The sequence below is a fragment of the Tachyglossus aculeatus genome, chromosome X2 (genome assembly GCF_015852505.1).
Source record: "Tachyglossus aculeatus isolate mTacAcu1 chromosome X2, mTacAcu1.pri, whole genome shotgun sequence".
Lineage (NCBI taxonomy): Eukaryota > Metazoa > Chordata > Mammalia > Monotremata > Tachyglossidae > Tachyglossus > Tachyglossus aculeatus.
The window spans coordinates 26,985,610-27,007,741 of NC_052100.1; the positions used below are offsets into that span (position 1 = coordinate 26,985,610).

The 22,132-nt window shown below is 46.6% G+C and overlaps 1 protein-coding gene across 1 annotated transcript; it reads left to right on the plus strand.

Annotated features, from left to right (window-relative positions):
* The first annotated feature begins 4,518 nt into the window (after positions 1–4,518).
* On the plus strand, positions 4,519–21,832 carry RBM24 (RNA binding motif protein 24). The gene is made up of 4 exons (XM_038771486.1): positions 4,519–4,792; positions 11,242–11,365; positions 12,524–12,578; positions 19,739–21,832. Exons 1-4 carry the CDS (start codon positions 4,625–4,627, stop codon positions 20,082–20,084), a joined length of 693 nt encoding a protein of 230 aa, XP_038627414.1. The 5' UTR covers positions 4,519–4,624; the 3' UTR covers positions 20,085–21,832.
* Positions 21,833–22,132: the final 300 nt, after the last annotated feature.

Here is a 22,132-nt window from a genome sequence, read left to right on the forward strand (position 1 = left end):
GCTCAATAAATACGATTGATTGATTGATTGATTGATTGAGTACAATACAGTAGAATTAGCAGACAACATCTCTGCTCATAAGGAACTTAGTCTGGAGGAGGAGAAAGACATTAATATAAATAAGTAGTTTATAATATATAGGCTCAGATAACTAAATTCGCAGACCAGGGACAGGGAAGGATCCTCGGGTGGGCCACAAAATCTGAAAACCGATCTGAAATCCGTTTCCAATCCATCGATCGATCCGGTGTCATGGGTTCTAATCCATGCTCGGCCACTGACAAGTAGCTGTGTGACCTTAGGTAAGTCACTTCACTTTTCTGTGCCTCAGTTCCCTCATCTGTAAAATGAGGATCGAGACCGTGAGCCCCACATGTGACAGGGACCCGATTTGCTTGTACAGTGCTAAGTGCTTAGTGCAGTGTTCTGCACACAGCGCTCAATAAATACGACTGAATAAGTGAATTTGCTTGTATCCACCCCAGTGCTTAGTACAGTGCCTGACTCATAGTAAGCACTTAACAAATACCACAATTATTATTACGGTTAGTATTTGCTGAACGCCTACTCTGTGCGGAGTACTGTCCTAAACGCTGGGGAGAAGAAGATAGGTGGCAAAAACCAATAGATATGGGTTATCTTGTAATAATGATAGCATTTCTTAAGCGCTTACTATGTGCAAAACACTGTTCTAAGCGCTTTTAATCATCCTTCTCGTCGAATTGGTAGGATTGGAGGTCTAAGAAGGGGGAGGGATGCTGATCTGAAATCTTCCTGCTTCCGAAATTGCCCAAGTTGGGGATGGGAAGCGTTTCGCTGACTCGGCTCTGTGGATGGAGGTGAAACAGGGAGCTGGGAAATTGTGGTTGGGGGCTGGGAATAATAATAATAATAATATTGGTATTTGTTAAGTGCCTACTTTGTGCCAAGTTCCAAGTGCTGAGGGGGATACAAGGTAATCAAGGTTGTCCCCCTAGGGCTCACAATCTTAATCCCCATTTTCCAGATGAGGGAACTGAGGCCCAGAGAAGTGAAGTGACTTGCCCAAAGTCACACAGCTGACAAGTGGCAGGGTCGGGATGACCTCTGACTCCCAAGCCCGGGCTCTTTCCACTGAGCTACACTGCTTCTCCTGGGACCGCTGGACTCTTTCTCTAGGTCAAACAAGGGTTGGAGTTGAAGTGTCTCCCCAAGAAATCCAACCCTCCCTCTCCCCTTCTCCCTATCGTGTCAATCAATCAATCAATCAATCGTATTTATTGAGCGCTTACTATGTGCAGAGCACTGTACTAAGCTCTTGGGAAGTACAAATTGGCAACACATAGAGACAGTCCCTACCCAACAGTGGGCTCACAGTCTAAAAGGGGGAGACAGAGAACAGAACCAAACATACCAACAAAATAAAATAAATAGGATAGAAATGTACAAGCAAAATAAATAAATAAATAAATAGATAGAGTAATAAATATGTAGAACCATATATACATATATACAGGTGCTGTGGGGAAGGGAAGGAGGTAAGATGGGGGGATGGAGAGGGGGACGAGGGGGAGAGGAAGGAAGGGGCTCAGTCTGGGAAGGCCTCCTGGAGGAGGTGAGCTCTCAGCAGGGCCTTGAAGGGAGGAAGAGAGCTAGCTTGGCGGAGGGGCAGAGGGATTGGGGGCATTCCAGGCCCGGGGGATGACGTGGGCTGGGGGTCGACGGCGGGACAGGCGAGAACGAGGCCTCTCCGGCCAATCCCCGGCCTTCACGCCCCAGGGGAACCATCTTGGTCTCCTTCCAGAGCCCCTTCAGTGGTACTTATTGAGCGCTTACTTTGCGCAGAGCATTATACCATACAATCGCGGTGTAATGGACAGAGCCTGGGCCTAGGAATTAGAAGGTTATGGTTTCTAATCCCGGTCCTGCCACTTGTCTGCTGGGTGACCTTGGGCAAGTCGTTTCTCTGGGCCTCAGTTACCTCATCTGTGAAATGGGGATTGAGACTGTGAGCCCCACGTGGGACAGGGACTATGTCCAACCCGATGTACTTGCATCCACCCTAGTGCTTACTACAGTGCCTCGCACATACTAATCAATCAATCAATCGTATTTATTGAGCACTTACTGTGTGCAGAGCACTGTACTAAGTGATTGTAGTAAGCACTTAGATACCAGAATAATAATAATAGAGAATAATAATAGAGAAGCAGCGTGGCTCAGTGGAAAGAGCCCGGGCTTTGGAGTCAGAGGTCGTGGGTTCAAATCCCAGCTCCGCCAATTGTCAGCTGTGTGACTTTGGGCAAGTCACTTCATTTCTCTGGGCCTCAGTTACCTCATCTGGAAAATGGGGATGAAGACTGTGAGCCCCTGTGGGACAACCTGATTGCTTTGAAACCTCCCCAGTGCTTAGAACAGTGCTTTGCACATAGTAAGTGCTTACTAAATACCATCATTATTATTAATAATAATACAATATAACAATAAACGGACATATCCCCTTCCCACAACGAGTTTACAGTCTAGAGGTCAATCGATCAATCAAGCAGTGGTATTTATTGAGCACTTACTATGTGTGAGGCACTGTACTAAGCGCTTGGGAAAGTACAATAGAACAATAAACAGATACATCCCCTGCCCACAACGAGCTTACAGTTTAGAGGTTAATGGATCAATAAAGCAGTGGTATTTATATTATTATTATTAATAATAATAATAATGGTGTTTGTTAAGCACTTATTATGTACTAAGCATTAATCTAAGTGCTGGGGAGAATGGGTTGGCCCATGTGGGGCTTCACAGTCTTTATCCCCATTTTACAGATGAGGAAACTGAGGCCCAGAGAATTGAAGTGACTTGCCCAAGGTCACCCAGCAGACAAGTGGAGGAGCCGGGATTAGAGCCCGGGCTCTAGCCCCTAATGATAATAATAATGGCATGTATTAAGCACTCACTATGTGCAAATTGCTGTTCTCAGCGTTGGGGAGGTTACAAGTTGATCAAGTTGTCCCACAGGGCGCTCACAGTCTTAATCCCCATTTTACAGATGGGGTAACTGAGGCCCAGAGAAGTGAAGTGACTTCCCCAAAGTCACACAGCTGACAATTGGCAGAGCTGGGATTTGAACCCACGACCTCTGACTCCACCGCCCGTACTCTTTCCACTGAGCCACGCTGCATCTCATTTAATAATGCATTTATTAATTGCTTACTATGTGCAAAGCACTGATCTAAGGCTCAGTGGAAAGAGCCTGGGCTTGGGAGTCAGAGGTCATGGGTTCTAATCCCGAATCTGCCACATGTCTGCACGTGACCTTGGGAAAGTCACTTCACTTCTGTGAGCCTCAGTTCCCTCATCTGTAAAGTGGGGGCGTGGCCCCAGCGGGCGCGGACCAATGGGAGGAGCCCTCAATCAATCAATCATCAATCAATCAATCGTATTTATTGAGCGCTTACTGTGTGCAGAGCACTGTACTAAGCGCTTGGGAAGTACAAGTTGGCAACATATAGAGACAGTCCCTACCCAACAGCGGGCTCACAGTCTAGAAGGGGGAGACGGGCAACGAAACCAAACATACTAACAAAATAAAATAAATAGAATAGATATGTACAAGTAAAATAAATAAATAAATAGAGTAATAAATCTGTACAAACATATATACAGGTGCTGTGGGGAGGGGAAGGAGGTAGGGCGGGGGCTCAGTCTGGGAAGGCCTCCTGGAGGAGGTGAGCCCTCAGTAGGGGCGTGGCTTAGCGGGTGGGGGATCGGAGGGGGCGTGGCTCAAGAGGGCGCGGACCAATGGGAGCGCCCCCCCGTGTGGGGCGGGGCGGGGCTTAGCGGGGGGTCGGAGGGGGCGTGGCTCCTGCGGGCGAGGACCAATGGGAGCGCCCCCCGCGTGGGGAGGGGCGTGGCTTAGCGAGTAGTAGGCGGGTCGGAGGGGGCGTGGCTCCAGCGGGCGCGGACCAATGGGAGCGTCCCCAGTGCAGGGAGGGGCGTTACTTCAGCGGGCGCGGACCAATGGGAGCGCCCCCCGCGAGTGGCGAGGCGTGGTTTAGCGGGTGGGCGGGTCGGAGGGGCGTGGCTCCGGCGGGCGCGGACCAATGGGAGCGCCCCCTGCGAGTGGCGGGGCGTGGTTTAGCGGGTGGGCGGGTCGGAGGGGGCGTGGCTTCAGCGGGCGCGGACCAATGGGAGCGCCCCCTTGAGTGGAGGGGCGGGGTTTAGCGGGTGGGCGGGTCTGAGGGGGCGTGGCTCCGGCGGGCGCGGACCAATGGGAGCGCCCCCCGCGCGTGTCGGGGCGTGTCGTGGCGGGTGGGCTCGCGGGCGCGCTTTAAGCCGGCCCGGGCCGGAGCCCCAGCCCCAACCGCAGCCCCAGCCGGGGGACTCGTAGCGCGCGCGCGGGCGGGCGGGCGGTTCCCAGCGCAGCCGGCAGGGGGCAGCGCCGCCCCCGGGGCGTCCGGGCGGGCGGGCGCCGTGCCAACGGGCCGCAGCGGGGACGGCGAGCGTGGCATCATCCCCCTGCCCGGCTCCTCCTCCCGCCCCTTGGCACCGGCCGGGACAGGCAGGCAGGCAGGCAGGCAGGCCGACCTGTGACACCGGCAGCGGGAGCAGCAGCGGGAGGAGCAGCGGGAGCAGCCGGAGCTCCAAGATGCACACCACCCAGAAGGACACGACCTATACGAAGATCTTCGTCGGGGGGCTCCCCTACCACACCACCGACGCCAGCCTGCGCAAGTACTTCGAGGTCTTCGGGGAGATCGAGGAGGCCGTCGTCATCACCGACCGCCAGACCGGAAAATCCAGGGGCTACGGATTTGTGAGTCCTCCCCGGGGATGGGGATGGGGATGGGGATGGGGATGGGGATGGGAATGGGAAGGAAAAGGGCGCAGACGCGGTGCCCACCGCCCCTTTTACCGTCCACCGACTCCTCTTCTAGGATATGGTTCTTTCCGGAGCGTTTAGTACAGTGCCCTGCACCCAGTGAGCGCGCGAGGACTGATGGCTTGACTGGTGCGGAGGGGGCTACGTGGAAGGGAGGACGGTTGTGGCCCGGTTGGACTTTCCGAGCGCTTAGTGCAGTGCTCTGCGCGCACCAGTAGCCCACGGTTGGGTAGGGACTGTCTCTAGATGTTGCCAATTTGGACTTCCCAAGCGCTTAGTACAGTGCTCTGCACACAGTAAGCGCTCAATAAACACGATTGATGACTAAGCGCTCAATAAATAGGAATGAATGATTGCACACACTAATCGCTCAGTGGTACAAATGTATTACTCTATTTGTTGTACATATTTATTACTCTATTTATTTTACTTGTACATATCCATTCTATTTATTTTATTTTGTTAGTATTGTTCCCTGCCTCCCCCTTTTAGACTGTGAGCCCGCTGTTGGGTAGGGACGGTCTCTAGATGTTGCCAACTTGGACTTCCCAAGCGCTTAGTACAGTGCTCTGCACACAGTAAGCGCTCAATAAACACGATTGATGACTAAGCGCTCAATAAATAGGAATGAATGATTGCACACACTAATCGCTCAGTGGTACATATGTATTACTCTATTTGTTGTACATATTTATTACTCTATTTTACTTGTACACATCCATTCTATTTATTTTATTTTGTTAGTATTGTTCCCTGCCTCCCCCTTTTAGACTGTGAGCCCGCTGGTGGGTAGGGACTGTCTCTAGATGTTGCCAATTTGGACTTCCCAAGCGCTTAGGACAGTGCACATAGTAAGCGCTCAATAAATACGATTGATGACTAAGCGCTCAATAAGTAGGAATGAATGATTGCACACACTAATCGCTCAGTGGTACATATTTATTACTCTATTTATTTGTTGCACATATTTATTACCCTATTTATTTTACTTGTACATATCCATTCTATTTATTTTATTTTGTTAGTATGTTTGGTTTTGTTCCCCGTCTCCCCCTTTTAGACTGTGAGCCCGCTGGTGGGTAGGGACTGTCTCTAGATGTTGCCAATTTGGACTTCCCAAGCGCTTAGGACAGTGCACATAGTAAGCGCTCAATAAATACGATTGATGACTAAGCGCTCAATAAACAGGAATGAATGATTGCACACACTAATCGCCCAGTGGTACATATTTATTACTCTATTTATTTGTTGCACATATTTATTACCCTATTTATTTATTTTACTTGTACATATCCATTCTATTAATTTTGTTAGTATGTTTGGTTTTGTTCCCCGTCTCCCCCTTTTAGGCTGTGAGCCCGCTGGTAGGTAGGGACTGTCTCTAGATGTTGCCAGTTTGTACTTCCCAAGCGCTTAGTACAGTGCTCTGCACATAGTAAGCGCTCAATAAATACGATTGATGACTAAGCGCTCAATAAATAGGAATGAATGATTGCACACACTAATCGCTCAGTGGTACATATTTATTACTCTATTTATTTGTTGCACATATTTATTACCCTATTTATTTATTTTACTTGTACATAGCCATTCTATTTATTTTATTTTGTTAGTATTGTTCCCTGCCTCCCCCTTTTAGACTGTGAGCCCGCTGTTGGGTAGGGACGGTCTCTAGATGTTGCCAACTTGGACTTCCCAAGCGCTTAGTACAGTGCTCTGCACACAGTAAGCGCTCAATAAACACGATTGATGACTAACCGCTCAATAAATAGGAATGAATGATTGCACACACTAATCGCTCAGTGGTACATATGTATTACTCTATTTATTTGTTGTACATATTTATTACTCTATTTTACTTGTACATATCCATTCTATTTATTTTATTTTGTTAGTATTGTTCCCTGCCTCCCCCTTTTAGACTGTGAGCCCGCTGCTGGGTAGGGACTGTCTCTAGATGTTGCCGATTTGGACTTCCCAAGCGCTTAGTACAGTGCACATAGTAAGCGCTCAATAAATACGATTGATGACTAAGCGCTCAATAAACAGGAATGAATGATTGCACACACTAATCGCCCAGTGGTACATATTTATTACTCTATTTATTTGTTGTACATATTTATTACTCTATTTTACTTGTACATATCCATTCTATTTATTTTATTTTGTTAGTATTGTTCCCTGCCTCCCCCTTTTAGACTGTGAGCCCGCTGGTGGGTAGGGACTGTCTCTAGATGTTGCCGATTTGGACTTCCCAAGCGCTTAGGACAGTGCACATAGTAAGCGCTCAATAAATACGATTGATGACTAAGCGCTCAATAAACAGGAATGAATGATTGCACACACTAATCGCCCAGTGGTACATATTTATTACTCTATTTATTTGTTGCACATATTTATTACCCTGTTTATTTATTTTACTTGTACATATCCATTCTATTTATTTTATTTTGTTAGTATTGTTCCCTGCCTCCCCCTTTTAGACTGTGAGCCCGCTGTTGGGTAGGGACGGTCTCTAGATGTTGCCAACTTGGACTTCCCAAGCGCTTAGTACAGTCCTCTGCGCACACTAAGCGCTCAATAAATAGGAATGAATGATTGCACACACTAATCGCTCAGTGGTACATATTTATTACTCTATTTGTTGCACATATTTATTACCCTATTTATTTATTTTACTTTACATATCCATTCTATTTATTTTATTTTGTTAGTATGTTCGGTTTTGTTCCCCGCCTCCCCCTTTTAGACTGTGAGCCCGCTGCTGGGTAGGGACTGTCTCTAGATGTTGCCAATTTGGACTTCCCAAGCGCTTAGGACAGTGCACCTAGTAAGCGCTCAATAAATACGATTGATGACTAAGCGCTCAATAAACAGGAATGAATGATTGCACACACTAATCGCCCAGTGGTACCTATTTATTACTCTATTTATTTGTTGCACATATTTATTACCCTGTTTATTTATTTTACTTGTACATATCCATTCTATTAATTTTGTTAGTATGTTTGGTTTTGTTCCCCGTCTCCCCCTTTTAGACTGTGAGCCCGCTGGTGGGTAGGGACTGTCTCTAGATGTTGCCAATTTGGACTTCCCAAGCGCTTAGTACAGTGCACATAGTAAGCGCTCAATAAATACGATTGATGACTAAGCGCTCAATAAACAGGAATGAATGATTGCACACATTAATCGCTCAGTGGTACATATTTATTACTCTATTTGTTGCACATATTTATTACCCTATTTATTTATTTTACTTGTACATATCCATTCTATTTGTTTTATTTTGTTAGTATGTTTGGTTTTGTTCCCCGTCTCCCCCTTTTAGACTGTGAGCCCGCTGGTGGGTAGGGACTGTCTCTAGATGTTGCCAATTTGGACTTCCCAAGCGCTTAGTACAGTGCACATAGTAAGCGCTCAATAAATACGATTGATGACTAAGCGCTCAATAAATAGGAATGAATGATTGCACACACTAATCGCTCAGTGGTACATATTTATTACTCTATTTATTTGTTGCACATATTTATTACCCTATTTATTTATTTTACTTGTACATATCCATTCTATTTATTTTATTTTGTTAGTATTGTTCCCTGCCTCCCCCTTCTAGACTGTGAGCCCGCTGTTGGGTAGGGACGGTCTCTAGATGTTGCCAACTTGGACTTCCCAAGCGCTTAGTACAGTCCTCTGCGCACACTAAGCGCTCAATAAATAGGAATGAATGATTGCACACACTAATCGCTCAGTGGTACATATGTATTACTCTATTTGTTGTACATATTTATTGCTCTATTTATTTATTTATTTATTTTACTTGTGCATATCCATTCTATTTATTTTATTTTGTTAGTATGGTTTTGTTCTCCGTCTCCCCCTTTTAGACTGTGAGCCCGCTGTTGGGTAGGGACTGTCTCCATATGATGCCGATTTGTACTTCCCAAGCGCTTAGTACAGTCCTCTGCACACAGTAAGCGCTCAATAAATACGATGGATGATGATGAATGAATGATTGACTGCACACACTAATCGCTCAGTAATGAATGATTGATTGGTGGGGAGGGTTTACTTGTGCATATCTATTCTATTTATTTTATTTTGTTAGTATGTTTGGTTTTGTTCCCTGCCTCCCCCTTCTAGACTGTGAGCCCGCTGTTGGGTAGGGGCCGTCTCTAGATGTTGCCAACTTGGACTTCCCAAGCGCTTAGTCCAGTGCTCTGCACACAGTAAGCGCTCAATAAATACGATTGATGATGATGATGGGGCGGGGGGGGGGGGGGGCTGAACCTGGGAAGAGGCGGGGGGAGGAAGGAAGGAGCGGGACACGGGTATTTGCGGCTGAATTGTACTTTCCGAGCGCTTAGTGCAGTGCTCTGTACCTAGTAAGCGCTCAATAAGTACGATCGATTGATGGGGAGGGGGCTGGATGGAAGCCTGGGCCTGGGAAGAGGCTGGGGGGAGGAAAGAAAGAGCGGGACACGGGTGTTTGTGACTGAATGGTACTTTCTGAGCGCTTAGTACAGTGCTCTGCACACAGTAAGCGCTCAATAAATACGATTGATCGATTGATTGATTGATGGGGAGGGGGCTGGATAGAAGCCTGGACCTGGGAAGAGGCCGAGGGAGGAAAGAAAGAGCGGGACACGGGCATTTGTGGCTGAATTGTACTTTCCGAGCGCTTAGTACAGTGCTCTGCACACAGTAAGCGCTCAATAAATACGATTGCTTGATTGATTGTTGCCAACTTGTACTTCCCAAGCGCTTAGTACAGTGCTCCGCACACAGTAGGCGCTCAATAAATACGATTGATGATGGTTGATGGGGAGGGGGCTGGATGGAAACCTGGACCTGGGGAGAGGAAGGGAGGAGCGGGGCGGGGATATTTGTGGCTGAATTGTACTTTCCGAGCGCTTAGTACAGTGCTCTGCACACGGAAAGCGCTCAGTAAATACGATTGAATGAATCTGTCAGCTCCCCCGGGGGTAAATCTGTGGGGTTTGTGGCTAGGAAGAGGAGGGGAGCTCTGCGCACCTGGGAATGGGGGAGAGAGGTTTTTTTTCCTGGGGGATGGAGGGAGGGTGAGAATGAAGACCCTTCAAACTTACTTTTCCTACGATACTAGCAGCAAAGTGAGCCGACAATTAAAAATATACCGGGTTTCCCGTCGCCCGAGAGGGTCAAGGACAAGCCAACTCCAGAGAGGCAGGGCCCAGTGGCTTTTTGTTCCAAACGCCTCCCGAGGTACCAGGAAAAGCATTTATTGCACACTCACTGGGTACCACGAACTGTCTTAAGCTCTTGGAGGGTATAAAAAAACTTCCTTAAGGATGAGAGGCAGGGTGGTCTAGTGCTAAGGGCCAAACCGCGAGTCTGGAGTTTCTAGACTGTGAGCCCATTGTTGGGTAGGGACCGTCTCCTTCTGTTGCCGATTTGTACTTCCCAAGCGCTTAGTACAGTGCTCCGCACACAGTAAGCGCTCAATACGTACAACTGAATGAATAGGTTGTAGTCCCAGCTCGCCCACTGGCCTGCTGTGTGACCTTGGCCAAGTCCCTTAAATTGCTCAAGTTCAATTCAGCCTCAGATTAAACCTTAGTTTCTTAATCCGTGAAGCGGGGAAGAGAACACCCATTCTCCCGTCCTCTTAGGCCGTGAACCCCGCGATTTTGTTAAAGCCTCAAATTAAACCTTAGTTTCTTAATCCGTGAAGCGGGGAAGAGAACACCCATTCTCCCGTCCTCTTAGGCCGTGAACCCTGCGATTTCGTTATCTTGCTACTTCTGTCCCAGCACTTAACACAGTGTTTGGCACATACGATGTGGTATTGATTAAGCACTTTGCCCAAAGCGGAGTGGCACCTTCCATACCCTCAAGGAGCTTGCGCTGTAAATAACAATGATGGCATTTATTAAGCACTTACTATGTGCAAGGCACTGTTCTAAGCACCAGGGAGGTTACAAGGTGAGCCGGTTGTCCCACAGGGGGCTCACAGTGTTAATCCCCATTTTTCAGATGAGGTAACCGAGGCCCAGAGAAGTGAAGTGACTTGTCCAAAGTCACACAGCTGACAATTGGCAGAGCTGGGATTTGAACCCGTGACCTCCGACTCCAAAGCCCGGGCTCTTTCCACTGAGCCACGCTGCTTCTCAGCTTTTAAATGCTTTTCAAGCCAGTGGCTCTTGTCACCCTCAGGGGACATCTCCCTGTTGGCTAGAAAAGTCAGTTTCCTGAGGTGAGACCCTTCTCCTGGCCCATGTGGGGCATGGGGTGATGTATGACGAGGAAAGGACTGGTTTCTCCTTCTTATTGATCTGGGTTTTTGTTTCTGTTTTTTTTTTCTTCCCTCCAATGACATAACCTGTGTCGTTGTATGTGTCGTCAAGGTCACCATGGCAGACCGGGCTGCTGCTGAGAGGGCCTGCAAGGACCCCAACCCCATCATCGATGGCAGGAAAGCTAACGTGAACCTGGCCTACCTTGGAGCCAAACCAAGGATCATGCAGCCAGGTGAGGAAAGCGGCCGAGGAGGGCGAAATGCCGGTCCACGGCCAAGCTGTTCCCCCAAATCTGTCCATGGTTTTTGTCATGTGTCACTGTATCTGGTTATGCTGTTGAGACATTCCTTTAAACCAAAGATCTCTGGGGGTATATAAATAGAAGACATGAGATTGGGTCTGTGCATCTGTATACCCAGACACACTCTCCTCACCCCCTCGATATCTAAAACCTTTTAAGGTGACGAAATACGATTTATTTGAAGAGTCCAGCGTTCTTTGCCTCTCCAATCCCCCAATACACCCACACCCCTTTGGAGAAATCATTTGCCTCCTTTTAAAGAGCTCAGGCTGAAAACACATACCTTTTTTTAAAATCTCAAAAAAGCTCTCTTTCCACGTGCATCCACAATGTCCTCTTCTTTCCCTTCTTTGCCAAGGACAGACCATCGCTAAGCAAGTATCCCTTGAGTGGAAATAACTGGTCCATAAATAATTTGGCTTGATCCATTTATCTCGTTGCAAAGTGGAAAATATATATCTTGTCAGATAAATTATGGGTGTATATCCCGAAAGAAAGAGCGAAGAGAATGACATTTGCTCCATGGGCTTTTTGTGTTTTACATTAACTGGAAAGTGAACCCGCCTCTGGAGTGTCGAACAACCAAAACTTCCAAATCGATGATCACAAATCCTGAAACACAGTTTGACTTTCTGATTACAGAGAGAGCAGTGGGGGAAAATGACAACGTGGAGTTCTGTAGTTGTCAGTTTGAAGTATCCCAGGACTATGAATTAGATCCTTCCCCCCACCCCCCTGCTTAGGACCTGTTTGCCTTTCTTACAGTCAGAGTTTACAAGTGTTCGTTAAAAACTAGGAAACTCCAAACTCTTGCTTTCTGTTCCCAGTGCCTTACCCTTAGAGTAAATCCCGAAGGCTAAAAGCTATTCATTCAGGGTTTTATTTTTTCCTTCTAGATAAGTGTTCTCGGCTTCTGGGGTTTTCCCTTTTCCAAAATACTTTTCTCTGCTCTCCAAATTACCTGGTTGAAAGACAGTGTTTGCTGAGACCTCCGAATGAAGAGTTGTGATGTTTTTGATACAGTTTGTAGCGATTGTTAAGTCGCTGGTGGAATGCTCATATAGAGAATATGATGTGTTTTGTTGGTAGGTTTTGCCTTTGGTGTTCAGCAGCTTCATCCAGCTCTAATACAGAGGCCTTTTGGGTAAGTCAATTCCACAGGTCCTCCAAATGTATATAACCTGCTTTAACCTACCTTTTTTTTTTTTAAATCAGGCCAAATCACTGGGCTGTCGAACTTTCCCGACTTCCAAAAACCACCTGTTACGTTTTTTACGGCAATGTATAAATATTTTTAGATGTGAGTCAAGTCTTGTGACCACCCAGCTCTCCAATCCAGACCCATTTTTTGAGCTTTATGATTAAAAGAGTAAGGTATGACTTGTGCCCAGCACCACTGTGACCCTTCCTCCCTCCCCTTCCCCAGTTATTTTTACTGCTCAGCTTGACTCAATTTTATTTATCTCTTTCTAATCTGACAGGGATCGTATACAGTTAAGATAACTGATCAGAAGGCTATGATGATAAGAGGTGGAATAGTTCTGTTTGGAATTAAACTCTGTAACCAGTAGACTCAAACACACGAGCTAAGATGGTGATTAACGATGCATGTATGTTGGTCGTGGTGTTATTGTTGCCGTTTTTCATAATAGTCCATAGACCTCCGTGTGCTTTTTATTTTATTACGGTAATGAAGTGGTGTTGATAGCTAAACTGTGTGCTTTTGACTTAATTGAAGAGCTGTAGTGAAAAGTTTTTTTGTTGTTGTTTTTTCTTTTGGTTTTTGGTTTTTGTTTCTTTGTGGGGTGGCGGGGTGAGGATTCCTTTTTTGGTTTTTGGTGGTGTTGGACAGTGTTGACCTTGCCATGGGGAGCAAAAGGGCCTTTTTTTCTTGCTTTTAAGCTGTGGCCTGTGTCTTCCTCTTAACCACATTTTTGTAGTGAGTGCTAAATGGTGTGACTTCTTTCTGTAAGAAAACAGATTCATGCTTGCATGTCGGGGTTGGTTTTCCAGGGGGATGGGGTTCTTTCTATTAACCATGTGCGTCCGTTTAGATTTGTTCATTCAAGAAGGGACATTTAAATCAACAGCTGCTCCCTCTTTCACAAGATCCAGAGCCCCAGATTAATGGAAACTTGCGGGGGGGCTGGCAGGGACCGGGGGTGGGGGGGGGTTGTTTAACCTGCTGCCTCCCCTTTCACCCGTGATAAGGGAGTGATATGACCCAACTCTAAACTTAGCAGCTGCTGGGTGGATTTCCTTCAGAATAGGAATTCCGTTCCTGGTCAACATTCCTGCCATTGGGATGCCATAGGGCAAGCTTATTAATAACCACCCTAGTCCTTTAGTCGTTAAGAATCATTTTGTTCTCTCCACGCTGCCGACTAACAGACCTGTTTCCCTGTCCCTGACTCGGGACCTGGAGGAAACTCCTGCGACTGACTAGAAGTGTTTGAATCAGATGTACTCCTTAAGCCTCTGGGTGTAATCTTGTATTCAACATGCCAGACATCGCCACTACAGCTGAATTTTTCACAAACAACTCTCCCCAACACGGTAGGGCCATCTTTCTTCCAAGAGACTGGGAAATGATGGTAAGGGACCCAAACTCGTGGGCAACCAAGAATGAACCGATAAGTCCCACTCCTTGTGCAAGTTCTAAGAGTTAAGTAATCCACCTTGTTAGTTAAGAGTTAAGGCAGGAGTTGGGGCAAGCGCTTCTGAGATCTGTCATAACTAATCACATTGGGCCACTGCTTGTTTTGAAACAGTTACAAAACTCAAGTGAGTTGTCCCGGCAGTGATCGCCCCAAGTACTCTCTACCTTCTGCCCTGGACTGGATGCAGACACCCGAAATTGAGGATTTTGGGGGCTGTGGCTTCTTGTTTTGGTGCTCTTCATTTTGGCGACCTCTTACTAGTTGCAGATGACTGAGTTGTTCATTGTCTTTGGGAGAGTGAATGACGGATATCGTCAGGTTCCAGAGAGAACTGGGTGTGCCCAGCTCCCTCTGAAGGGGACAGCAACGGCCTCTCATGCCTTCGAAATGAGAGCAAGGGTCCAATTTGGTGGGGATGGGGGGAGAAAGTGAGGGCCTCAGGATTGGCCCTGGGTCCTGTGCTTAGCTAGTTCTTGAATAAAACGTACCGAGACTTTCAGCTGCTTTGAAGCTGAGGGATATTTACTGTCAGTTGCCTAGTGGGAAGAGCACGGGACTGGGTTCTAATCTCGGCTCCTCCATGCGTCTGCAGTGTGACCTTGGGCAAGTCATTTCACTTCCCTGGGCCTCAGTTACCTCATCTGTAAAATGTGAGCCCCATGTGGATCAGTGACCGTCCCACCTGCTTAACTTGTATCTGCCCTAATGCTTAGAACAGTTCTTGGCACATAGTACGTTCTTAACAAGTACCATACTTATTATTATTATGTAAATCAAAGTGAGACTATATCGAACAGTAGTATAAACCTAGTCGGCCCCCTCAATTATCTCTTTCAATCACTGAAACAAGAGCTGTTTGAAATTCCTTATTTAACAGTGGTATAAAGTACACCGAATAAATCCTTCTGTTTTATTTAATATCAGCACTCACAGGGTTCTTTCCCTGAAGATCTTAATAATAAAAATATATACCAAGCCCTGTGCTGAGTACTGGGGTAGACACAAGATAATCAAATCCAATATGCTCCCTGTCCCAAACAGGACTCACAGTCTAAGGGACAGGGAAAAATAGATATTTGATTCTCGATTTACTGATGAGGAAACTGAGGCACAGAGAAGTGTCTTGCCCAAGATCGCCCAGCAGTCCAACTTAGACCGTGAGCCCTATGTGGAACAGGGACTTTGTCCAGCCTGATAAACTTGTATCTACCCCACTGCTTAGAACAGTGCTTGACACATGGTAAGTGCTTAACAAATACCATTTTTAAAAAAAGGCATAGTCAGCAATGTAACCCAAGACTCCTGGCTTCCAGTCCTGTGCACTTCTCCCTAGGCCACACTGCTTCTCATTGGCCTATCTCTCTGACAGAAATTAGTGGGGTGCCGGACACCTACCTGTATACTTTTTCCCAGCGCTTAGTACAGTGCTCTGCACAAAGTAAGCGCTTAATAGATATTATTCTACTATCTCACAGAGTCAGGTGTCAGATAACTTTTTTTATGTTCTTCGTCCAAAATGGGTGTTTTCACTCCGTCTTCTGGTTAGGGAATTAGAGTATTTTCTTCCGACAATGCCCAGCCTGCCTGGGTGGAACCCAGTGTCAGAAGAATCAGTAGTGTGGAGGCCCCCAGGTGTGGTCTGTCAGGAGCTTACCTTCCACATTTCACAACTCTGTCTATTAGAGTCTGCAGGAGGTTTTTTCCTTCCCAGGATTTGAGTGTGAGGAAGGTGAGGGAGAGGTACTAGAAACGTTGTGGGGAGGCAGGGATGGAGAGCAGTGTTTGGGGCTGGGACACCAGACAAGAAGCAGAAAGAGAAAGAGGGGAGGCGAAAAAGTGGGTGTTTTTCCTTTTTGTTGACACCCAGGCTAGACTGGGATGGAAGGGAAAGGCCCTTGGATTGGCTAGTAGGTCACTGGACACAGACTGGGGCTACAAAACCATCCCCTTCACATAGGAACCAATTTGGTTTCATTGGCCAATCCAATCTTGCTCTGCTTCCTCCGCTTCTTCTAGATTTAGGATGTGGGTGGCAGTCACACCCTCTCCCCCCATCCCAAAGGGCTAACTTCATTCACCCACATCCCCAGTCGCCAACTTGCTGCTACAGTCAGCCAGCCGGTAATACTTACTGAGCCTCTTCCCGAGTGCAAACCAATGAACTAAGGGAGAAGCCCTGAAGGAGCCCACAAGCTAATGTAGGAAGGCAGACAGAAAAGGATTTACAAACAATGGGCGCAGGAGAAAGACCCAGGATATAACAGGAAGTAGTACAGCTATATTGGGATGAAATAACTGAATACATAATTGAATACACAAGTAAAAATTGGCCTGTGTACATAAGTCTTGAGGAGATGAATTAAAATTCATGAGCTGTAAAGTGGTTGTGGGGTTGGCCTGACCGGGATGTTGTGAATTCATCAGATGCCTTCATGGAGGAGGTGGGCTTTTAGGCGGGCTGAGGTCTTGTGGATTTTGTGCAGTGACGGGGAAGGAGTTCCAGAGGAAGAGTATGAGCAACGGATCGGAGGCAGGAGAGATGTGAGCAAGATGCAGTTAAGTAAGCTTAGTATTGTGGTTATTTGCGGAGCACCTACTATGTGCCAAGCACTGCAATAAGCACTGGGGTCGATATAAACAGATCAGACACAGTCTCTGTCCCACATGGAGCTGAGAGGAGAAGGAGAACAGGTATGTAGTCCCCATTTTGCAGATGAGGCAACTGACACGGAAAAGTTAAGAGACTTGCCCCAGGTGACACGGCAAGCAAGTGGCAAAGAGGGAATTAAAGCCCAGCCCAGAGTATTTGCAGCTTGGGGTGACCAAAGAAAGCAGAGCGTAGAAAAGAAAGGGACCAAAGAAAGGGAACGGAGCTGTTTCCTGAAATAAGAATTCTCAAGTGGGGAAAGGGCCTGGGGTGAGAGTGACTGAGTCTGCCTCTCAGTAAGGAAGACTGTCCAAATTAGCACTGTGTTGTAGAAAACCTTTATCTCTCAGCCGTGTAAGAGGACAAAGAAGTCAATGTTTCAGTATCAGTGAGATCCATGCTTGCTGGCTTCTGCAGCAGATAGAAGTTTACTTTGGCCATATAAAGTCATTTTACTCTGCTGGAAACCCTTGTCGCATGACATGATCAAAAATAGCCCCGCTGCAGATTGTGTTGTCAATCACCACATGTGAAACAGCATGGCTGTGGGGTCTAGGGTGAAGAAGGCCCCAACTGATGGAGGCAGGGTCGGCTGAGAGGATAAAGTTTCATCAGGCACCACCTGCTCCTTGAGTGAGACTCATCGCTCGACTTAAAGCGGGGGGAAAAAATCTCAAGACAAATTGCACAGACACACTCTTGACTTGTTCTTGACGGACAGCGAAGAACGGTTTGAAGCCTCCTAATATCCCGGCTGTTCTTTCTCCTGAGGAGAGTCGATGTTGACCTAAGCAAAGATCTACTGGTCTAGTGAATTTCACTCTGACTCTCTTTACTATTAGTCAACATCCATGGGATTTTTCGTTGTTGTTGGTTTAGTGTAGGTAAAAGTGTAGAGAGCCTACATAAGTCAGCTTTTCAGCCCTTTGTGAATAGTCATGTGCAAAGAGACCAGGCTTTGGAGTCAGAGGTCATGGGTTCAAATTCCGGCTCCACCAATTGTCAGCCGTTGGGCAAGTCACTTCACTTCTCCGTGCCTCAGTTCCCTCATCTGTAAAATGGGGATTAAGACTGTGAGCCCCCCTGTGGGACAACCTGATCACCTTGTAACCTCCCCAGCGCTTAGAACAGTGATTTGCACATAGTAAGTGCTTAATAAATGCCATCATTATTATTATTATTATTCATTTGCTCAAAGCCCCAAAGAATGGGGGTAAATCAACCCGTGGAGAGAGCTCATTTAGCTGACCATGTATTTTGTTGAGGATCATATCAGTGTACCAGAGTTGCTTGGTCTGGATGGGGGTGAGTGTGTGCATGCATGTGTGTTGTGTGGTGTGTGTGTGTGTGTGTGTGTGTGTGTGCGTGCTTGTGAGACCCTTTAGCTCCCTTCTGATAGTGTTCTGGTGTGGCTTGTTTGATACTGCGGTAGTTGCACAGAGAGGAGGAAACTTTGAGTCAAATACTGAATTGAAGTATTTTAACTGAGTACTTATGAATGTTCCACAGTGAGTTGGGCGGGGGACGTTGTTGTCTCCTCTTTAGCTAGACCTCACTGAAGCCCTTTGCTCTGCTGTCATTTCTCACGTGCACTCCCAATCTCCATGAGGAGGCAGGAAGGAAAGTGTCTCCATCTTTGAACAAACTTGGAAATGGATAATTCATGAAAATGGGTCTTTGCTTTCACTTGACAGGGACTGTCTCCGTTGGTCATGGTTAATGGTGTCTTGTGACTAGCCTATTGCTCCACTTTTCTTTAGGCCATCCTTGTTCATGAATGAAGTAGAAGCAGCACCTTCTCTGACTTTTAAGGATAAAATGGGTAACTGGTGGATTTGCAAGGAAACGTTGCCTGTATTATTTTTAAGAGCTAATTCCTGGTGTTCAACTCAATCAACCAGTGGTATTTATTGAGTGCTTACTGTGTGCAGAGCACGGTACTAAGCGCTTAGGTAATTCTAAGTATGTCTAAACTTACCACACCACCATGTACCCCCTTCCCAAAACACTCCTCTGTCTGTCTTGCATAGAGATAAACCAGCCGAATGACTACAGTTACCCGATAATCCTACAGGTTTGACCCCTGAATTCTGAATCTCTTCCCCCATCCCCCCCGTCCCTGCAAAGTGTGATGCACAACTCTTTGGGATTCACTGCCCTGAATGTCTATAGCATTTCCGTAGCTTTCCACAACAGCCTCCTGTGACAAGAGTGAGCTGCACTATAGTTTGTTTGGAAAGTGTGATTCTGCTGTGTGTACCACACCTGTCAACTCTTAAACTTTTTTTTTTTGTCGCCTGCGTTTTATTTTCTTTGTATTTTTAATAAGGCTGATTGAGGTTGCAGAGACATTAATGTGTGCCGAGTCTGCATAGCGATCCTAAGTAGGGTTGCCACGATAATCGGTGTGGTTTGACTTCTAGGACAGATCTTTTGTGGGAATTTCCTAGAGTCACTTCATATGGGCAAACTTGCACCCATCCCATGGGATTTAACGACGCCAGGTGTCTTTTCGAGTCCAATGTTTGCAGCAGCCCAGAGCTTTTTAATCTGTTAATCAGTTATTGGTGGAAAATCACTTGGTTTTTCCTTTGTGGAGCATACTGCTTGACAAAGTGGTTTAATCGTCCCCTTAAGACATGACTCCTTTCGCGGATGAAAAGCATCCCCCGGGCCTTTGTCGAACAAACACCCGGCCAAGGATTCCTCGACTGCCCGGGGTGGCTCGAGTGCGAACTTTCTTGGAGCAACACTCAGCGCTTAGCACCGTGCCCTGCACCCGATAAGCGCTCGCTAAATACCATCGCTCGACGGTCGGTGCATCCGTTTCAGGCTCCAGCTACGCTTCACTCATTGGACCGCTCGACCCTAGCTATTGTGGCAACCCTATCCCCGTAATAACCACTAAATTGAGTCTGGTTTGATCTGGGAGAACCCGGCTGCCGCCGCTCACGGGAATCCAGTGCCTTCTGACTTCTGCTTTCCGTCTCTCAACAGGATCCCCGCCCATTATGTCTACCCACAGGCCTTTGTGCAGCCCGGAGTTGTAATCCCACACGTCCAACCCACGACGGCCGCCGCGGCCTCCACCACGCCGTACATCGATTACACCGGAGCCGCCTACGCTCAGTATTCGGCCGCCGCGGCCGCCGCGGCCGCAGCGGCGGCCTACGACCAATACCCCTACGCGGCCTCTCCGGCCGCGGCCAGCTACGTCACGGCCGGTGGCTACGGCTACGCGGTCCAGCAGCCGATTGCCGCCGCGGCACCCGGGACGGCTGCCGCGGCCGCGGCGTTTGGCCAGTACCAGCCCCAGCAGCTGCAGACGGACCGGATGCAATAGTGGACCGACCGACCGGCCGGCCGAAGGGAGTTGGAGCTCTTTCTCCTCTTCCCGCCTCCCCCTTCCGGTTTCCCGTAGATGCTCAGAGACCGTGTAGCGTTCACTAAGTAGCTTTAAAAAGAGAAAAGGCTGTGCTGTTGCGAAGGAGAAGATTTTTTTTTATTCCACTGCCTTGGAACCCGAATCGCGTCGAGAGGGGAGGAAGGGGCGGGAGCTGGGAGAGAGCCAGTTTCAGGACTCGGTGGTCTAGAAGACGCTGAATAAACAGCGCGCTGCCACGAATCGGTGGCAAGAGGAACGTGGGACTTTGTTTTCATAAACGAAGTATTTTTTTTACAGTATCAGGGAAACAAACTGCCTTTTACAAGTGAGGCAGTTGAACCCGGGGAGGGCAAAGAAACCAATCCAGAGTGAGCAATATGTAGCTTGTATCGAAAGAAAAATATATTTTTTTTTAAGGAAAAATACTGAAAGCACTGATCGTTGTTTCTAGTACATCCTATAGAACTTGTTTAAGGAAGGAAGTCCTTTTTTCTTACAATTCGTCATGGGCACCGAACAATCTGGGAAGAATGGTGGTGGTAAAATGGTGGGTGGACAGGGACACCAAAGCTATCTTCTCATCTGTCAGGAGATGTGTGGCACTGTGGAACGAAGAAGGGCAGCAGTTAGGCAGACAATAACACAGACCAGACCCTTCTGGGAAAGACACATCACTTGTGCTCATTTGAGCCTGTCACATCCTAATCCCTCTTCCCATCCTGTTTCAATTTTGGGAAACTTCAACTGCTGGCATCAGCGATTCTGATTCCGAAATAGGATCAGCCTTTACTACAACAGCCTTCTCTGTCTATTTATTGCGTCTGATTCCTGGCTTGTGAATAAAGGCAGAAAGAACGCTTGCTGAATTTCAACCTTTTAAGAACTGTCTTAAGGAAATTTATTTTTTCCTTCAGAGAGGGTTTGTACAATTTTCGTATCTATTTCAGAGACGTATTTAAAAGTATTTATTAGCGGATGCAGTACAGGAGACGACGATATCACTGAGGTGGCAGTTCAAAGGTTAATGATCTGTGGTTTATACTGTGCCTTAATTGTAATGCTATTTAAAAATATTTATTTTGAAGTTTTACTACGCTGCACTCTAAAGAAAGGAACTTTAGACGTGACACTGTAAAATTATGTATTCATCTCATGGCATAAATTATTTAGTAGGTTTTAGATGTAGCATATTAAATATTAACCTATTCAACTGAAGATGTTGACTTGGATTTATTTAAGTTCAATGTGTGCACTGTATGAGAGGGTACTCTTACATGAACACTTTTTAGGTTTTTACAGACTATGTTGCTAGGTTCCTGCTTCTCTTAAATACTTTCGCCTCCTCATAGACCTCTTCTCAGCATTGTCCATAAATTCATGAGTTTCTCTTTTTACTCTTCTTTATGTAGTTTAAAATGCTGCTTACCATTTTCTTCCTCGTGAAACTACGATACTTGCAATTTTTATTCTTAACCGAAATTGACGAATATTTTACACTGTATTGGATTTTTTTATACTTGAACAATTTCATACAAGGGAAGACAAGACCGTATAGAATTTTTATGGACCTTATCCAACGTCACTGGATTTATTTTAAGTATTCCAAATACTAGCCAGTGTTATGTAATGTAGACGTGACTCTCCTGTGCATATTATTTATTCAGTACGTATATTGCTTTATAACATTTCAGATCTTCTACTCTATTCACTTGTATTAAATATAATTTTAAAAACCTATTGTCTCACTGTGCATAATTATGCAATAAAGGGGAAAGATTTCTCCTTGTCACTGACGGAACTGCAGTGATGTAGCTGTAAAGTTCCCCGAGGAACATAAAGATCCCTCAGGGACTCTGGAGGGTGGAGTGAACTTAATCGCTTTGAACCGATGGAGAAATAGTGCTGGGGTGAGAAGTAATAATTTATTCTCTAATCAGGTGCCCATGAGCCTGTTTCTGTGCTTTTCCTTTCCATGGTTAAGCTGTGGAAGCCCCTTGGCATTACTA

Coding starts and splice junctions, on each gene's coding strand:
- RBM24 (XM_038771486.1), top strand. CDS start 4,625: ATGCACACCACCCAGAAGGACACGACCTATACGAAGATCTTCGTCGGG. Junction 4,793..11,241: donor AATCCAGGGGCTACGGATTT/GTGAGTCCTCCC, acceptor TGTGTCGTCAAG/GTCACCATGGCAGACCGGGC. Junction 12,579..19,738: donor CTAATACAGAGGCCTTTTGG/GTAAGTCAATTC, acceptor GTCTCTCAACAG/GATCCCCGCCCATTATGTCT.